This window comes from Cydia pomonella, chromosome 3 (assembly GCF_033807575.1).
Source record: "Cydia pomonella isolate Wapato2018A chromosome 3, ilCydPomo1, whole genome shotgun sequence".
NCBI classification, from domain to species: domain Eukaryota; kingdom Metazoa; phylum Arthropoda; class Insecta; order Lepidoptera; family Tortricidae; genus Cydia; species Cydia pomonella.
In genome coordinates, this window is record NC_084705.1 from 23530652 (window position 1) to 23549597 (window position 18946).

The 18946-nt window shown below is 33.8% G+C and overlaps 2 protein-coding genes across 4 annotated transcripts in view; one reads left to right on the plus strand and one right to left on the minus strand.

The window, feature by feature from the left end:
- Nucleotides 1-354: 354 nt before the first annotated feature.
- Nucleotides 355-1854, plus strand: LOC133516362 (sodium/potassium-transporting ATPase subunit beta-1-like). Its single transcript, XM_061849270.1, has one exon. The coding sequence runs from the start codon at nt 548-550 to the stop codon at nt 1481-1483; it is 936 nt and encodes a 311-aa protein (XP_061705254.1). The 5' UTR covers nt 355-547; the 3' UTR covers nt 1484-1854.
- A 3620-nt stretch (nt 1855-5474) lies between these two features.
- Nucleotides 5475-18946, minus strand: part of LOC133516363 (chaoptin) — a 62918-nt gene continuing 49446 nt past the window's right edge. The window contains exons 10-27 of one of the 3 annotated variants that reach the window (XM_061849271.1): nt 18503-18639; nt 18117-18336; nt 17808-18029; nt 17234-17475; nt 16987-17159; nt 16652-16687; nt 14985-15066; nt 10347-10512; nt 10060-10202; nt 9570-9711; nt 8778-8912; nt 8315-8512; nt 8086-8229; nt 7160-7300; nt 6829-7071; nt 6507-6742; nt 6261-6387; nt 5475-6084 (exon numbers count right to left, since the gene is read on the minus strand). In XM_061849271.1, the coding sequence (XP_061705255.1) occupies nt 5980-6084; nt 6261-6387; nt 6507-6742; nt 6829-7071; nt 7160-7300; nt 8086-8229; nt 8315-8512; nt 8778-8912; nt 9570-9711; nt 10060-10202; nt 10347-10512; nt 14985-15066; nt 16652-16687; nt 16987-17159; nt 17234-17475; nt 17808-18029; nt 18117-18336; nt 18503-18639 (2892 nt within the window). In that variant the 3' untranslated portion in view covers nt 5475-5979. The remainder of the gene's footprint in view (nt 6085-6260; nt 6388-6506; nt 6743-6828; nt 7072-7159; nt 7301-8085; nt 8230-8314; nt 8513-8777; nt 8913-9569; nt 9712-10059; nt 10203-10346; nt 10513-14984; nt 15067-16651; nt 16688-16986; nt 17160-17233; nt 17476-17807; nt 18030-18116; nt 18337-18502; nt 18640-18946) is intronic. The other 2 variants (XM_061849273.1, XM_061849272.1) reach the window with 2 other exon arrangements.

Here is an 18946-nt window from a genome sequence, read left to right on the forward strand (position 1 = left end):
ATTTGATAAATACTAATTTCCCATCATGAAATTTCTCGCGCATGAGAAGAGGCATGTGCCCAGCAGTGGGACGTATATAGGCTGAATTATTTATTATAAATACTAATTTAAAAACCTCACCCCAACAAAAACAAAAAATGAAAAAATACAAAAAGATCTTCCGTCGCCGGGATTCGAACCCAGAACTACTAGCTAGAACTGGATCACTACCTACCAAAACCCGCCAGGCTAAACCGGTTGTCAATTTTAGTACTGAGATACAAAGAGAGCGCCACTAGTATAAACGAACTTTTGAAAGAGGCATTTTTTGTATGGAGTTAGCGTTCTTCTCCTAGTGAGTATTATATTCTTTGCTTTCTAGTGATTATTTATATACATGCTCTTTGCAGCTAGTACGAGTTTTTATAAGCCACACCACGGCCAGTTAGATTAGAGAAATATTTGAGAACGTCAGTCATGTACGTCAGTCACTGTTACTAATTAGATTTATAACGTATACTGAAATAGTTTTAAGCAGTATCATAAGTGATGTTCGTCTATTAGTAAAATGGAATTAAATGAGTTAAATAGGGATCCCTCTCGGCCGTTGAACGTTGTTCGTATCGCGACGAGTGGTATCCGTGATGGTCCTCCTATTCCTCCTCCTCCTCCTCCTCCTAAGCCTCCGGAGTTCAATCCCCCTCACATTCAGCAGCAAGATCATCATAAAAGAAAATGGTATCAATTCTGCTACGATAAACAAAATAAAACTGTTTGCGACAGATCTTGCACGAGCTGGTTATATATTTTGTCGTACTCCATTTTCTACATCATATTTTTGTGCGTGTTCACATTGATTTTACTTTATGCATCCCTATGCATCATTAAAAGTATCGAAGTTTACAATAACGACCCTGATAAATTACTCTTATGTCACGAATCTAGTAATATAGGCTTAACTGCCATACCGACTGCTGTGAATAAAATGTCACTAATTTCGTACAAAGATAGTGATTATGTGAAATATGTGGTCGCCCTAGAAAATGTCGTCAGTAAAAAGCATTCGGACGTTACCAAGCAGCTAGGACCGTGCGGAGTAGCACCTTTCGGATACGGAGATACGCCTTGTGTTATTGTAAAAATAAACAAACATTACGGCTCGAACGCATTACCTCTGAAACCTCGAAGTCTTAATTCTAGCGAGATTTCGCGTAAAATTAAGCCCTTGGTAAGCATGGCTTCCAAGCTCTGGTTGCAATGTAGCGGCAGCAGTCCTTATGATACAGAACATATTGGCACAGTTAAGTACTATCCAGACCCTCCAGGATTCGACCCAGGAATATATGCTCCGGGCAACGTCTCTGGCACTGGTCTGATTGGAGTGCAGTTCTCCAATTTTACTAAAGGAATGGCTTTATCAATTGAGTGCAGTTTGTATTATGAAGGTGGTAAATCTACGGTGGACTTTGTTCTTTACGTTAGCAGTTCGAGAAAAGTAACATAAGATTTTTTTTTTTTTTTTTACAATGTTAACAAAAACATTGCGTAGGTATTTTTAATCAAGCTTGGCTTATTCCCACCCGTTACCATCAAGTTTGTGCTACTGCTAACAACAGATATATTTTTAAAAGTATTGAACGTGAAAAAGATCTTGAGGTTAACTATTTACTTCTTTCCCATCTTTTTCTAGTGGTAACAGATGAGAAAGATAAATATCAGTTGTAACAAGTGGTAAAAACCTGTTGATAACAGGTAGGAATAATGCTCCATCTTCTTGCTCGACATGTAATATAAAGTAATAGCGGGCGATAAGTTGTTTTTACACTAAGCAGTAACTGAAATGGTTCTAATAAAATAGAAATAAAGGCAGATCGACATTGTTGTTTATTTCGACTCGTGTTATTGCATTCTGTACCATTTTGTTGATTGGTCCGTAGATCCCATTGTGTTGGCTGGGTGATTCAATTCATGTCACAACGGGGTGCACGATTTCAGCCTTGCATTTGACAATAAAAATAAAAATTACTGTGGGCGTGTCATGTACATTTGTTAAGCCAGCAAGTAAATTACGTGAATGATCTTTGATGGGTTGACTTTTTAGATTACAATATGTTCAGTGCCGATTTGTAATCAAAACAAAAGTCCAAATAGAAAGCAAACAAGAATAAATAAGAAAAAAACTATATTAATCATGTACAAAATGAAACAAACAACTTTCGCAATAATTTATTGATACTCTAATAATTCAATAATTTATTTATTTCACACTATTATAGACTCGTAAGTAGTGAAGACAATAACTTTCCCTTGTTCTAAATAGTATTCACATTAAATAAATACATTTTATAAAATGTACCTAAAACAGAAAATTATAATATCGTTTATATATTTAAATTTTAAGAATTTTATTTACAGCACTCTATGTTTATAATAGTCGTTCGACAAAATTATGCATTTTGTTCCTTTCTGCGATTGGAATAATCAATGTTCAATTGATAACGACTAATCTATGACATGAATTAGTAACTCTTAACGCGAATCTTAAAATTTATAACCTTAAATCCCGAAAGACGTTAAAAATTAAGTTTTTTTTATTCCAATCCCATAAAGGAAGACTGAGCTTAAATAATATCTACGACGATCTAAAATTGCTCTTCACTTGTATTTATATAACTGATTGGCACTAGCTATATCTATCACAATGGGACCTTGCAGAGTGGAAATATAAATTATTTTTATCATAACGTCGCAAAACATATTTTTGAAGCCGTTCATTGTAGACTTATGTTACGTTGATTTGTAATTTAAAGATAAAGCGAAAAAAATATCTACATAAGTATTTGAAATATGTCTTATTACTTGACAAATTATTTATTAAATCGTTCGTAAACTGAATTAAATTTTGAACTTTTGTCATTTCATAGGTAGATTTAACAGGTAAGTAGTATTATGTAAGATATCAAATATTTTCATAATCAGTAAAAGCGCTGACTTGAGTGTCATATTTTACAAAATAAAAATAACAAAACCATTGATGCTTATAAAAAATAGGTGGGGATGCACATTTGTATTTCAGCTAATGATAACGATTATAATTATAGTTAAAAGTTATAATATATTTGATCGACGCGCTTGAATTAGCAATTGACATCCTGAACGCTACATTATCTATAGAGAGAAGCTTTATAAGAGATAGGTATTATTTAAATTCAGCTACCGATCCCTATTAGTTCAGCAATATCCATCATAGGCATTATCAAAAATAGAATTATAGCAATATATATCACAAAATATATTCATTGTTTCAACGATATTCATTTGTTTTCAATGCCGAGACCGTTTTTTAACAGGCTTTTTTTAAAATTGTCGGGTACTTCCGACAATTTAATTATTCTTTCATAAAAACAAAATGATAATGCATTATCATAATTATTATATTATAATTATTTATTATTTATTTTTGTTATGCTTATATAAGTAATTATTTATTTAATTAAAATTAAACAGGTTTTGAAAAATCTTTTTTTAATATAATTATCTAACATTGTAGGTAAAGACATTGAAAACAAAAGTAGACTTGTAGGCCTGACATCGCCTCCACTGGACCACTGAAGAAGAGGTATACGATTGAAATCACTGACGCTGACCTACTGTAAGAATTGCAAGAAAACACAAAATTTTATTTGTAAAATATCGTTTTCGATATTTAACAGGTAGGTAGGTATTTTCTTTAGTAAAATTATTAAAATATGTAGCTACATTAAAAGTACGTCCCTGCACAGAAACTATACAGGAAAGGAGGCATTTTTCTTCATGACGTATTAAATAAATAAATAAATATTACGGGTCTTTCTTACACAAATCTATCTAGTTCCACACTAAACTCAATGTGTTGTGGGCACTAGACTCCGATATACATATATATATATATATATATATCACAACTCGGAAAACAAATATTTTGTGATGAACAAACATCTTATCCCATCTTATCATCTTGAATCCCAAACCCGGGACCTCCAGCTTCGGAAGCAGGTTCATTAATAAAGGACAATAACCAATAAAAGTGATATTTGGGTAAACTACTCATTGCCGGTACTCGAATACTTATTGACAACTTGATTTAAAGCAGCCATTCAGCAAAAAAAAGGTGCCTATGGCTGGAGATTTTAGTGCAGAGGTCATTATGTATTATTAAAAAAATCTCTCATTATGTATTATTGCCATTTTCTACAATATAAAGGTGTTTCTACTTAAAGTGTCCTAACTGTACATGCCTTGACTTAAAGCAGTAACTATAAATAACCTCAACAACCTTTAAAATAATTTTGGAAAATCAAGCATGTTTATAAAATATATTCATAGCTAGGGTACATATTGAAAACGCAATTTACTTTGATTTAATGTATACTAGCAGTTCGTCTTCACGTCATTATTAGACCGGCAAGCACGTTCTGTAACTTAAGTACTGTGAAGCCTAAATATCACAACAACTTACTCAGTCGTCACAGAGAACAAAATGTATTTAAGATGTAAACATGTATTATTATATAATTGTGTATTACATATAAAATGAATAATTATGATAGGTATTAAACTTTTAATTTTAGCTATATCAATCTGGTCGTAGCACAAAACCTGCCAGCCGTTCTAAAATATTCAGATCAGTCATTCCTATCCTATCCTACCTTAGTCTTATCTTGACTAAACAAGAACATTGTTCGTAGATACCATTAGAGCTACCGACATTGAATATGCAATAAAATATCTTTTAATAGTTAACCTGATAAACTTTGTAGACACCTAACTAAACAATGATGCCAAACAGTATAAAGAGGAAACTTGTATAAATTCTGTATTCATTATAAATAAATAATTTCCATTTGTTTTGAAATTAGTTCATAAAGCCTAAAACAAACGTGTATGTAATGAATACAGAATTAACAATTTTAACTTTAAGATAGATAGTGACTCTGAAATAAGATAGATAAAATATCTAAAAATTTATTTTTGTACAAATGTTTAAGCACAGTTATTATAAAAAAATGCAAGACTTGTTCATCTAATTGGCTATTAGAAGGTATCTATTAAACAACCTACATCTAAAGGTTACTAATACACAAACCATACACCTAAAATAATATTGTAAACCTTATTAATGGACGAACACATCTCATTCCAGTGAATGCAGTCTACTTATACCATCAAATATTAAGTCATTGCTTTCCTGCGAACAAATCTTAAACCGACGTAAATGCAACTCCTAGACGCATTAAGTGCACTTCCACACATAAACGATTAAAATGTTTTAATCTTTTTATTCGACATCATTACAAGCGCACCTTTAAGTTGGACATTTCTCCGGACAAAAATCACAGAGATTTTTTGTAAGGCAGTGCACGAAATGAGTGAAATCTAAAAAAATACTCTTAATTCTACGCACACTCAAAAAAGGTTCCAACTTTGTATACCAAGTTGTAAGAGAAACAAGAACATTTCAGTAGGTTACGTTTAATCCCTTGAGATCACATCAGGTGCCTCTTCTTTTAAAATTATAATTAATCACGCACAGTAGGCAACACTAAAGTTGTAGGTATGCAATCAATTACAAAAGTCATTTATATAACTAATCAATCGCGTATCTCACTCAGCTTCACTTTTATATCTCGAAGTGTCTGTTTCACATAATATTACTAAGATGATCTATATTTGGCTATTTGGGAGCACATCTTGGGAGATTCAGTGGGTCGAAGTTTGAAGTATAGGCCATTCATACATATATACATTCACATAGAAAATTGATTCCGAAATCTACAGACCATCGCACTTTTTGGTTATAACGGTACAGGACAATTTCTGATGTCCTAGTAGATTAATATTTCTCAGTTGAGCAATTAAAATAATTACCCAAATATCACGGCACGGCACTTCCTAAATACCATATATTCGTGCCAGGATAAGGTGGAATTCTTCATATACCCCAAGGAGCCAATATAGACCTCATACGTAAAGGCAGGTTAGGAGCAACATGCCTGCAATGATAAGCAAATTGGGCATGCTTCTAATTCCACTACTCCAGCCGCAGTCTAAATCTCGAGACAGTACCTGAAAAAAAAATGCAAATAAATTATCCTCATTACATTTTTTAAATTTGCAATTTTAATTTTATTCAGTTATATATTAATTTTATTCATTTAGTAACTATTAACTTCATGTAACCTGTGAACAGAAATGTTCACTGCATGTAACGGGTACCTAAGAAAAAAAGTCACTAAACTTACATCACTAAACGTTCTGTTGTCATAGTAAGAACACCTCGCAAATCTGACATCATCTCGCGTTGCTACACACTTCGAGGGACTCTCACAAAGATACTGTCTCCTCTTGCGGTCCCATGCTTCTATCCACCTATTAAAAAATAAATAAAATTTATTTCGTCAAATTTAAAAACAAAGCCTTTGACCTAAATTTCCTTTACATTTGATTCTGATTAATATGCGCATAACAATAACATAAATTCCAATTACCCAATTCCACAATCACAGTAAATCGGATTATCAGCTACTAAAATGTCTTGAAGGAACACGCTGTTGGGAACTCCGGGCCATTCTCTTGTGCCGGGATTAGGCGCCCTCATCAGATAATTCGACCTCAGGTCAAGCGTTATATTCTTGACACGCCCTGGGCCCCAGAACACTTCAGGTGGTATCTCTTCTATGCTCGTATTAAAAATCGTAAGCTTCAGAACTTTCGAATGTACGCCCTAAAGATAAAACATATTTAGTACACTAAGAGTACATAAATAAAGCTGGTTTTATATTAAACGAATGAGAATTATTTTGTACATACGCTAAGCAGATATGGTGAAAGGTACTTCATTCCTCTTCCTGTTATAGTAATATTACTAAGTTTACACGGCAACTGGCCACTTAGTTCTTTACCGAGTTCAACAGCTGGACTTTCAACTTCCAGTAAAAGATTTTCCAAAGCCGCGTTATGTGTCAACATTTTTGGAACACTAAAGTCTCTGACGTTATCGTATACAGTAATTTTTAGTGTTCTGAGTCCATACATTTTGTTAAAGACACCGTGCTGGAAATAAAAAAATTGTTATTTGAAATACACGAGATGAAATACCTGTCCGAAACAATGAACAATTTGCTTTTTTATGGAATCATACCTCAAGTATTTTCAATCGAAGATGTGTGAGGTCAATATATTCTAGCCTCGGTGATAGTCCGTAAAGACTAGTATTCATTAACGCCGTTATGGGATTTCCGGATAAAGAAAGCCATCGCAACTCGTTTAAGGAGTGTGTCGCCTGAAATAAATATCAAAATAAGACACTTACATACTAGAATAATCACAAACTACTGTATCGTCGCAATTTTTCATTTCACAAACGATTCTTGTAATTCCATAAGCTTATGTGTATTTTTTTTTGTGTGCTGCCCCAGTTTAACTGGCGATGCACGCGCCACATTTATTTTCGCAATTTGGAAGTTTTACGGACGTATAATTGATAGGCATGTTCCTAAAAATCACGCATGTACAGTGAGCTGCGTAATTGCATGGAGAAATTATTAATGAATTCATTGATAAAGTCGCCATGCACTTTTACAACTGCAGTTTCTTTTTAGTGTTCATAGATGCATACTTCCTCAAATTTTAGACAAAGATATATTGATGGAGTAAGGTAATGTAAAATCTAAGACAATTTCGTCGACATGGTGCTCTCGCTGTCTGATTCTCTGATCTGATTGTCAAAAGTTGACGTTTGACAATCGTGGCCACAAACATATGGCGTAAAACGTAGTGATTATATGCTCTTTGATATGGCGCAGTACAGCGCCATCTGTTTTGGATGTCAAACTAAGAGGCACGTTTTTTTCTTAGACTTTACGTCTCTATCAATTATCTTTGGTTTAGGGTACATTTACCTGTTTTTTTGTTAGAATTTCTTCTATTTAATCAGAAACAGATCATTAAAGCTTTCCCTTAGTATCCTTTCATATATCCTTTTTACATGACAAAACCATTTCAACATACCTCTTATTGTTACTACATCTTTACTAAATTAATTAAATACAATAAGTTTCATCTTACCACTGGCACGGTACTAAGGTCGTTGTAGGAAAGATCCAGCTTCCTCAAATGAGTTAGTTTGGCTGTTGCGTCTGGTGCAATTGATGGCAGATTGTTATATGAGAGATCTAAACTCTTTAACTTTGGCAACTGCAACGTTGGCACCTAAAATACATGTTATATGATAAGACGAAAACTTCTTAGTTAAAAAAAACCCGGATGATTAAAATACAGATATACATGTAAGTACCTGTAATAGACTGACATTTCTTAAACCCAAGTACAAAAGTTTTCTCTCCAATCCTTTGAAAGCGTTATTCTCGCGGTCTCCAGAATTAAATGGAGAGTTATTGCTAAGGTCCAACCATCGTAGCTTAGGTAATGCTGTAAATGTACCGCCTTCTACACGAACCAGGTGATTGTCCGACAAATCGAGCCATGCCAGAGACTGGAAACACATGTTAAAAATGTCGTTTTTAAGTAACGGAGCCACAGAGGTAAAGAAACCTCATCTCCTTCAATAGAAACAATGATCTAAGCAACCATTAATGAATCGACTACAAATGACAACTATGAAAGCAATTGGATGGCATGAAGACGAATGTGGTAAAAATCTAAATATACAACGAACTATAGAATATCAAATAGGTATCGAATGTAGGTAGATTATCTACCTTATTTTAAATAAAATTTTGAAATTCTTAACGTTCTACCTTATACAGAATATTCTGCGTATATTGTTTTTTTTGGTGGTACACTCTCTGATGATCTCGTCTAGCCGTGTGGTACATGTACTCATCGCTGTAGTCCTGTTCGTCGGGCCAGTACTCGCCCACTTGGTCGGGGTTCTGGCAACACATGCAGGGATAGGACAACACATTAGCAACTACGCACACGCTGGCAGTGACTACGGAGCTCGTTAGTCGCCAAGCACACAGGGTTGCGGTTATTTTATGGCAATCAAACCAATCTTGTTAGTCAGAAACCAACTAAGGATTTACGGCAAAAGGGAAAATCATCAAATGGTCATAAGAAAAATGTCTCAGCCTCGCAAGTCCTGGATTCTTGAATTGGGAACCATTTTCTATGAATTGCCAGCTAGGCGAATAATATTTATATTATTGATACCACGTGTGTGGCATTTTATTGTTGTTGTTGAGTTTAGAGCAAAGGAATACCTACAGCTATATTGCTATACGATGTAGATCGTCTAATGCCCCTTCAGGATTAAACACTTTTTAAATATAAACCAAGCGGACCTACGAGGATGGACTAAGGGCTGATTTTTCATTCTTATATAAAATCTTTACACTTAACAAGGTTGTAAAATTAGCCCTTACATTTTTTTTAAATTCATAAGTAAATACTTTTACAATCCATTAAATCGAAATGTACTGTTTCCATAATCAATCAAGCTGTTAGTTTATAATATATACTACTTCAAACTGTCTCAACCAAATCTTTGACACTACAATGCAGAATTAAAATTATATAAGTAGCTGTACCTTAAATCTCTGAACTAAGTCCGATATCGCAATCGAAGGAATGGTGTTACCGCTGAGGTCGAATTCGACGAGATTGGCTGCGGCTGAAGACGATAGAGAAGATGTTGGGACCCTCGATAGCTGATTTTCGGACAAGTCAAACCTAAAAGGAATGCAGTGTTTTATATCAATTATTGATATTTAAAATATTTATTGGTTCTTAGTTAAAATACCTCAATTGTCATTTATTATTCTTACTTAGGTATTCAAAATTTATATTTCTACAAACAAATTTAAAGATTAGTTCAGTTCAATCACTAAATTGGCAGATGACCTATAAAAAAACGATTCGGATATAAACGGTTTATATCGGCATCGGCAATAAGGGAAAACGTTTGATCGACTACTTGTATTTCAAGAAGGTTGATCCTACATCTTATCGATCGTTATTTGGTAGGTTAGGGTATTGTTCAGATCCACCCGTCTTCATAAATTATAATTTTAAAATTACCTTTCCAACGCAGGTGAAATAATCAAATTGTCAGGGAGATTTCTAAGGCGATTGTGGGACAAGTCAACGGATGTCAGATACTGCATGTCGTGGAATATCTCAATGGGAATCTCCACTAGATGGTTATGAGATAAATCCAATATCTGAAAATACATCATAAATTGAAGAAAAAAAACACAGAATGAAACACCAGTCGTAAATCAAATGAAAAAAGTAGAGTTAGTATAGGTTTACAATATAATTTTGCAAGTGTAATAAAATAAAATAAACGTAGGTAATAAATTTACCTGTAAGTTTTTAGCTTTTTTGAAGCAATCGTATTCCAAATCATATATTTCGTTATGCGACAAATCCAAATATTGCAGCATGACCATAGATCCAAAAACATCACGAGTAACATTACGAATTCTGTTGTGTGAAAGCCTAAGTTCCGAAAGGGTTAAGTCCGCATGCCTGTAAAAATGTCAAATACAGTCAGACCAAGACAAGTCTGCAACGATTTTGATAGCACACGCAGTGCAAGTGTTATTTTAAATGTCAAACTTCTATGAAATCATGACGTATAACACTTGCACTGCGTGTGCTATCAAAATTGCAGACATCTTGTTTCAACTCTAGGTATAATCAAAAATGCTTTGATTAAGAAAAGTAAAATCTAAGACAATTTCGTGCTTAAAATTTGACATGTAAACCAGGCTGACGCAACTAGGAACAAAATAAGTTTTGTATGGAACTTGTTTCGCAAATCTTTGCCAACGAAGAAAAATAAAACGTCAGTGCTATTTATTCTGTCAAGTTTACATCAAGTCAACTGTCAGCCTAATTGTTTTGTTTGTTATGAAGCCTTCAATGTTTTGTTCGTGTATTTCGTGCAATTTCTTTATTATTAAGTGAAAATATCGAAAATAGTGAACCGTGATCAGAGTAAAAAGCGACTTTGTTACAATGCCACCGAGAAAACTGTTTACTAAGTGTGAAATATGTGGCAAGCGAGCCACTCGAGAAAATCACGAAAAAAGGAAATTTATGGCGAAATTTCCCTTGGATAAAGACCGGTACGTATTGCTTTAGATACTTTTGACCTTATTTTGGTGCAGCAGGCTTTAAACACATCGAAAATTTGATATTTTATATTATTTTTAGTTGTGAACTAGGGATGTACTAAAACTATCGATAATTGTATGTTTATTTGTATATCAGTGTAAGTAATTAAATAAAATATGTGAAATTTCCTGAGAACTTCATGCAATTAGACACAAAATTAATTCGTCGAAGATTTTCAATGGAAAATTATCTATCATCTATGCATTAATGGTCATTATTTGATATATATTTTTTAATCTAGTAATTATTTAATATATTAATCTGAAATGTAAGTAAATGAATCTCTCTTTTTGTGATCAATAAAAAATATTACACGCATTGATGTACGTAATAGGGGTAGATGAGGTACCAGGCGCTCGATCGTGAGCCACAAAATATAGGTTCCGGGACCTATATTGAATTAGTCGTACGGGTGACGCTGAAGTGTCAACATTGTCATCAAATTCGATAAAATATTGCCAAAGAATGCCGTGTTGCGCCTTTTTCCACTGCTTCAATAGCTCCAAGCACAAAAACAAAGCTCACGGTATCACTTTTCATTCGTAAGTACTGTTATAACATTTGAAAACATAATTTTTTCTAAATAAAATTAAAAATTTCCTTGTTATTGAGTGAGCGCGACAGCTAAATAATGCATTACCCATGTGAGAAACACGTTTATCCGAGTGTCAAGTAGGCATGCCAGCTTCATGCATTGTAGAGTCAGCAATTTTTTTTATAAATAATGCAACTTTTTAAATCATGTGCTCCTATTCCGTGAAACTATAGAATGTAACCGGTTTTTATTTTAATATACGAATAACCGGTTGTTAACCAAAAATGCAGTTTTTCTGATAGTATTGTTAAAACAATATCTTGCATTAACTTGAATTCCAAATATCGGGAATAGTCCATCAAAAATTACTAAATAGTACTTGTACAACAATAGGAAAACTATGGACAACATTTTTAACGAGAGCTCGGATTTACAATTTTAATATGCGAGTTATAGTGTAGTTTTAAGATTTATTTATGTTTGTTGAAAACTGTGTAAAAAATATTTAGAACAGATATTAGATCAATCAAATTTAACCTTTTATCATAAACAAAAGAAATAAAGAATTGAGGGAACACTTAAAATCTTATAGGTACACATATAGTGATTTTTGTAGTTTTTGTCTACAAATTAAGCATTTTCATCCAAAAACTGGCAACAGAACGAAACTCCCTAACTACGTATTTACCGTTTGACTATTTGTTTTAATTTGTCCTCTTTGTAGAGCAACTAAGGTGATGAAAATGTAAACGATGAAAATCAGAACGAATACTTTAAATTGAACATTCTAATGTAAGGGCACGCTGCCGTCTCAAATCGAAAAAAGTGGGACATTGCTAATTTCGCCTTCGATAGGGAATGATTTAAAAAAATATAACTTCAAAATCAGTATTAACGTTAAAAAAATGAAAACTATAATGTTTAGAGAAAAAACTTTCACTTATTTCTATTTTAAAACGAGCTGCAACTGTGCAAATGCCTAGCGATTGAATTGTGAAAATTAAAAATGATGCTCGGTTTCGTTTTTGATACAAATTTTTTTTCTCCATAAATTATAATTTTCCTTTTTATACCGCCCTCTCCGCATATTTTTTTTAATTGTATAGATAAACTATCGGTTTTACATATAAAATACATACAGTTTTACATATTTTATTTAATGTAATAGCGAAAAAAAAATTGTTTTCCATAAAATAAATAAAGTGCCTATTTATTTTAATTTCGTATATATTTTATAAATATTTGTTTCCTGACGCTACCTAATAAAGATCGCCGTTGAAGGCACTTATTCCCATGACTTACAACTTGTCCAATATAAGTGAATCCGTATACGTATCGTAACTATGAATAAACAAGGTCCACACTTTTATATTGGTTCTCTTGAGTCGTGCGCTCGGTGAACGATTGGAATATATAAATACCAGGAGTAACTACGAATTACCAGTGATTACATTATCTCTTGTCAAGCGTACCTGTCTTTTCCGAAAAACCATCATAAGTGAAACCTCGAGATCCCTATCAACTGAGATCATATCGTTATACTGGTTTTCTCGAGGCGACACGTTAGTTGAACATAGTGAATAGTCGACCAGGGTTTCAGAAGTAAAAAACGAGGGTCATTTTCATACTTTAAAAATATGATAGTCAATCATTTGATATTAATCTCAGTGTAACTCGCTCGCTCAGATATTTGCTTGTGAGAGACGGTCTAAGATTAGGTAATATCAAATCACTGATATTTTTTAAAAATCGAAATGACTTAATATCACTTTAAGACGACAATGTAAGAAGTATTTACGTCTCGCCTACACATTTGTATAATGTTATTAGTTTTTCTCTGTTGCACCTCGAGGAATACGCAAAATATAGGGGTCTCGCTTGCGCAGCACTGTTAACTATATTTGGTTATCCCTGTTGCTCGTTGTGCACATGTACATTATAATGGTGTGTAGTATTTGCAAATGAGTGGGTGCTGGACCAGATTTTAGTTTTGTCAACTATACGTCACATATCTACCCCTTTTACTTACATCAATGATTACACGACATTATTACGCAAATTGACTTAATCCCATAGGAAGCTCAATAAGACATGTGTTGTGGGTACTTAGACAATGATATATACATATAAATACATAGAAAACACATGACTCAGGAACAAATACGCATCACACAAATAAATGCCCGTACCAGGATTTGAACCTGGGACCATCGGCTTTATAGGCAGCGTTACTGCCCAGTAGGCCAGACCGGTTCTCATGATTAACAGACATATAAATACATAAAAAGTTAGAGCATTGATAAAGGGTTGTTGATAACTGGATGCCGAAAAACATGATTTATAGATGCATATTAGCGCTAAATAATCAGTTGATCATCTCATTAGCAAATACTTGGAATGGAATATAAACTGTAGATAAAGTCATGTTTGTCCAAGGTATGTTAACTGTATGTTTTCAGATGCAGGCAGTGGGTCAAATTTGTTGGGAACGAAGACCTGACGATACATCTTCCCATAGAAAAGTTACATTTATTGAAACATGTATGTGCAGAACATTTTGAAAATAAAGCTTTAAATAAAACAACACGACTTAAAAACTGTATTAAAATAATTCGGGTCCACATTAAGCCCGACCAGATATTAGTCCACTCAAAGAAGTATCCACTATTAACATACAACTTAAATGTGGACTCGATGCTAACCTGATTTCGAGTACAAAATTTGTAGACAGGAGTCAATGTTTCAACCCTCCCCATTTTATCGATATCGATAAGAATCGCAAGCGTGTAGCGTACTACACTATTTAAATGGGTTATGTTGGTATTATGGTTCCTTGACAGTTCTTTTTCGTAGATCTTGGTAATGATTTGCGAAACAACCTGATTCCACTCGCTAGTATGGAAGTCCCGTCTCTTAAAACGTAGTGATTATATGCTCTTTGATGTAAACGAAATGGCGATGTATAGCTCAATACATTTGGCAGTAACTCTGATTGTCAAAAGTTGGCCAGTTATTCTTCTTAGACTGTACCACTATTTTTTTTTTTAAGATAGAGGATGCAAACGAGCAGACGAATCACTTGATGGTAAGTCTATTACAATCAACTCTCTTTGGTATAATATACAAATATATTATTTCGAATTTGTATATTATATTTTTTCCCCGCCGCTTAGATGTTCATTTTGACACTAGTCATTTCAATACATTTTGTGTCAAACTTCACGTTTATGTCAAAATCAACTTCTAAGCGGTACGTGTTAATATTATAGTTAATAGTAATGTTTACCTGAAGTAATATGGAGCAATATATGTAATATTATTGTGAGAGAAATCCAATACTCTAATATTTACGGATACAGTTCCAAGATCTGAAAGATATAAGCAATTTAGTATCATCGATAAAAATTAAGGTACTTAAAAACAGACTTGCAATGAAAATAGATGTAGTTAAGTACGGGTAAAATGTATTTAGAAGTAGGTACATTCGATTTTATTTAACACAACAAATTAGAGTAGGTAAGTAATTAAAACATGCTTTCCAATAGTACCATGTCGGCAACATATATTTGAATCTTATGATCCCTACGACGCGCAGATTTGTCAAATCTAACCTTTAATAAAATGACAATACGAGTCAAGTCACGCATCTTTGTGACTGGCACGATCTGTAATATTTAAAATGAGAAAGTAACTTAGTCTGTCTGTTACCGCTTCACGCTTAAACCACTGAACTGATTTAGATGATTCGGTATGGAGATAGTTTGAGGCCCGAGAAAGCACATAGGGTATGTTTATGAGTCATCATCATCATACAGCGCAGGCAGAGTCGTGGGCAGAAGCTAGTTATTATTATATTTATGATTCATTCTAAGATACTTGTATATGTATATCTTAGAATTATTATGAATAGCTATTCAGATACGTTAAAAAATCAAAAGTATAAAACCCATTTGTCAATCATTAGCTCGAAGTACGAGTAACCAAGGTAAGTATATTATATTTTATAGTGGATTAATACTGATTTTAACATAAAAAACCGGCCAAGAGCATGTCGGGCCACGCTCAGTGTAGGGTTCCGTAGTTACTCTTCCGTCACAATAAGCTAAACTGGAGCTTAAAGTATAGTACATTGTTAAGCAAGGGATGAAACGGTACCTTTTACGCGAGTTAAACAAATAGGCAAATTTGCATAATCAGTACCTAATTAAAGTAAGTCTTTTTTCTATGAAGGGGAAACTTTTTGCGATAACTCAAAAACAGGTAAACTGATCATGTCCGCTATAGTTTTCATTTAATGTCTTTCTTAAGCTCTACTTCCACGATTTTTTTCATATTTTTTGGACCTATGGTTCAAAAGTTAGAGGGGGGGACACAATTTTTTTTTTTCGGAGCGATTATCTCCGAATATAATCACTTTATCAAAAAATGATTGTTGAAGACCCCTATTAGGTTTGAAAGACCTTTCCAACGATACCCCACACTGTAGGGTTGAAGCAAAAAAAAAAAACACCCCCACTTTACGTGTAGGGGAGGTACCCTCAAAAAAATTAAAATTTTACATTTTATTGTACGACTTTGTCGGCTTTATTGATTTATATATCCATGCCGATTTTCAGCTTTCTAGCACTAACGACCTCGGAGCAAAGCCTCGGATAGACAGACAGACAGACGGACATGGCGAAACTATAAGGGTTCCTAGTTGACTACGGAACCCTAAAAAAACGACTCAAACATTATTTTATTTTATTTATTATATTTTAAAAAAATACTTGAAATCCATTAATAATGCCGGAGAACATTAATAAAACGCAGTAAAATTGTTTAAAAGTGGGTTAAAATCGATAAATTATGATGAGGTGGATATACAGCTGATGCATGTACTTCTATCATTTACATTACCTACCGAATAATTAGAGGGACAACACATTTATTTAAATACAACTTCAGTATCACCTTGTTCGGAAGGAAATTCCTCATCCGAAATAAGTCCTGGTTGCAAAACAAAAAATAAAAATGTGCACAATAAAGCTTTAATGATAAGAAAATGAGGCAATAGAATACAAATAAAGCATGCAAAAAGTTATAATTTTCTACTTCTACTTAAGTATTTAAACTGAAATGCATAAATAGAAAATTTAAACAATATGTAAAACAGTCAATAGTGCAATGCTCCAATAGTATTACTGTTAGAAAAAAAAACTACTACTGAAATGTAAACGGTACGCAACTAATATTGATGTGTCTTGATTATGATGACCAACACTAAATAAAACGTAGGAATTACTCACTTAGTGCTTTAGGAGGCGCATAGAAATTTGACGTGAAGAAACTTGGCGCATTTGAATCCGCCAGTGAAATAATTTCATTATATGATGCATTTACTTTCAACGCTGTTGCAGACCCCACTTGGTCAAATACTGAAAACTTGAATATAAACAGTTTGTTGAAGGATAAATCCAACCTGGAAGAAACAAATATTATTAATTTCTATTATTTCATTTTGATACCTATATAGAAAATGTAAATTTAACATACTCGGCAAGTGCGGGTAAATTCTGAAATGCTTCGTCAGTGATGTCGTTGATTATATTTCCTTTAAGTTTTATAACTTTCAAGTTATCCAAACCAGTAAATGCTCTCCTTTGGATTATTTCAATTAAGTTGTCCTCGATGAAAATTTCTTGGAGTTCTCTCAGATCTACAAATGTGTGTTGTACTATTTGTCTCATTTGATTATGAGATATGTAAACAGATTCCAATTGTTTGTGAATGTCACCCTGAAAAATAATGATTTCAAGTAAACATACGTTTTTTATACATAATTTTTTATTTATAGAAGTTTAATTGCATTCTGGAGCTACTGACTGGAGCTTAAACTATGGCCAAAAATAAAAGTGATTTCATCGTTCACGCCCCTTGAGGCGAAGTAGATAAAATAAGTAAAATAGGACTTAGAAATTTAAAATACGTGTTAAAAAATATAATTATTATGAAAAGATAACCGCTCAGAAGGATGCAGATAAATTTCCATCACGCTATTGCTTCAAAAATTTGGGCCACATTAACATAAATAACGTACAGTGCATAAGAGATTGTATTATTCACCTACCTGCAGTGTCCCTTTCGAAAAGTGGTCAATATAATTGTCTTGTAAATTTAACGATCTCAATTTGTATAAGAAATGAAACGACGTGTCAGGAACATTCTTCAGTTTGTTATTACTGAAATCCAAATACTGAAGCTCGATCAGAGCTTTAAGTGGTTCAAAAGGCAGAATCTTCACGTTGTCTGCTAGACCGTTGACTATTTTTAACGTAGTTAAACTGTGCAACTAGAAATAAAAAGTTTATATTATTGTCTTTATAGGCAATATTTAACACGTATCACTGTATCACAGACTATTTTCAATTAAGTTTACCTCAGCAAAAGCGAATGGGTCGATGAAGTCGATATCGTTTTCAGAAAGGTCTAAGGTTTTGATAGACCGCACGTGTTCGAAGGCGCTCGATTCGATTCTATTGATCGTGCTCCCGTATATCTTGAGATCTTCCAACTCCACTCCGAACTCTAAAAAGTCCTCCGATCTTATACTGCGTCTGATAAGCCTGCCTACAGCTAGGTATCGCAGGGATCTCATCCTGAAACATTTTATTTTAGTTAAAAGATGTCTTAGTTTTGCTTATTATGGTCCTAAATACATAAACTAACTTAATCCCTATTAATTATCGCTTACTTATACCAAAAAATCTCATGTTTCAGGAGTTTCTTAGATAATATGACACTACAATAAAATAATGATTTTACCTTCTTACGTCCTGCAAGCTCATTTCAATAGAAGATGCCCCGCTGACATCTAAGTAGAACAACTTGTACTGGAAATTGTTGAAATTCGCCTGCGAAAACTCCGAGGGCGTGTTTGTGGCTATCAAGTTTATGTCCACCTGTAAAGTAAATTATTGTATACGCTGATTTGTATGTTCTGTGTATATTCAGTGATAGTGAGTATCTGGTGTGACTGCAAGCGGTTGTCTTGTTACAATTTTACTTACTTACTTCACTCGCTTAGTGACCCAAACAGGATCTTGGCCTCTGACACAAGAGAGCGCCACTCTGCCCTATCCTGCGCCAATTCGCGCCAGTTGGGTATTCCGACGGCGAACAGGTCTTTTAGGACTTCGTCACTCCAGCGGTATCTGGAGCGCCCAGACGGACATGTTCCACCCGGGTGCCCACATACGCTCTTCTCAC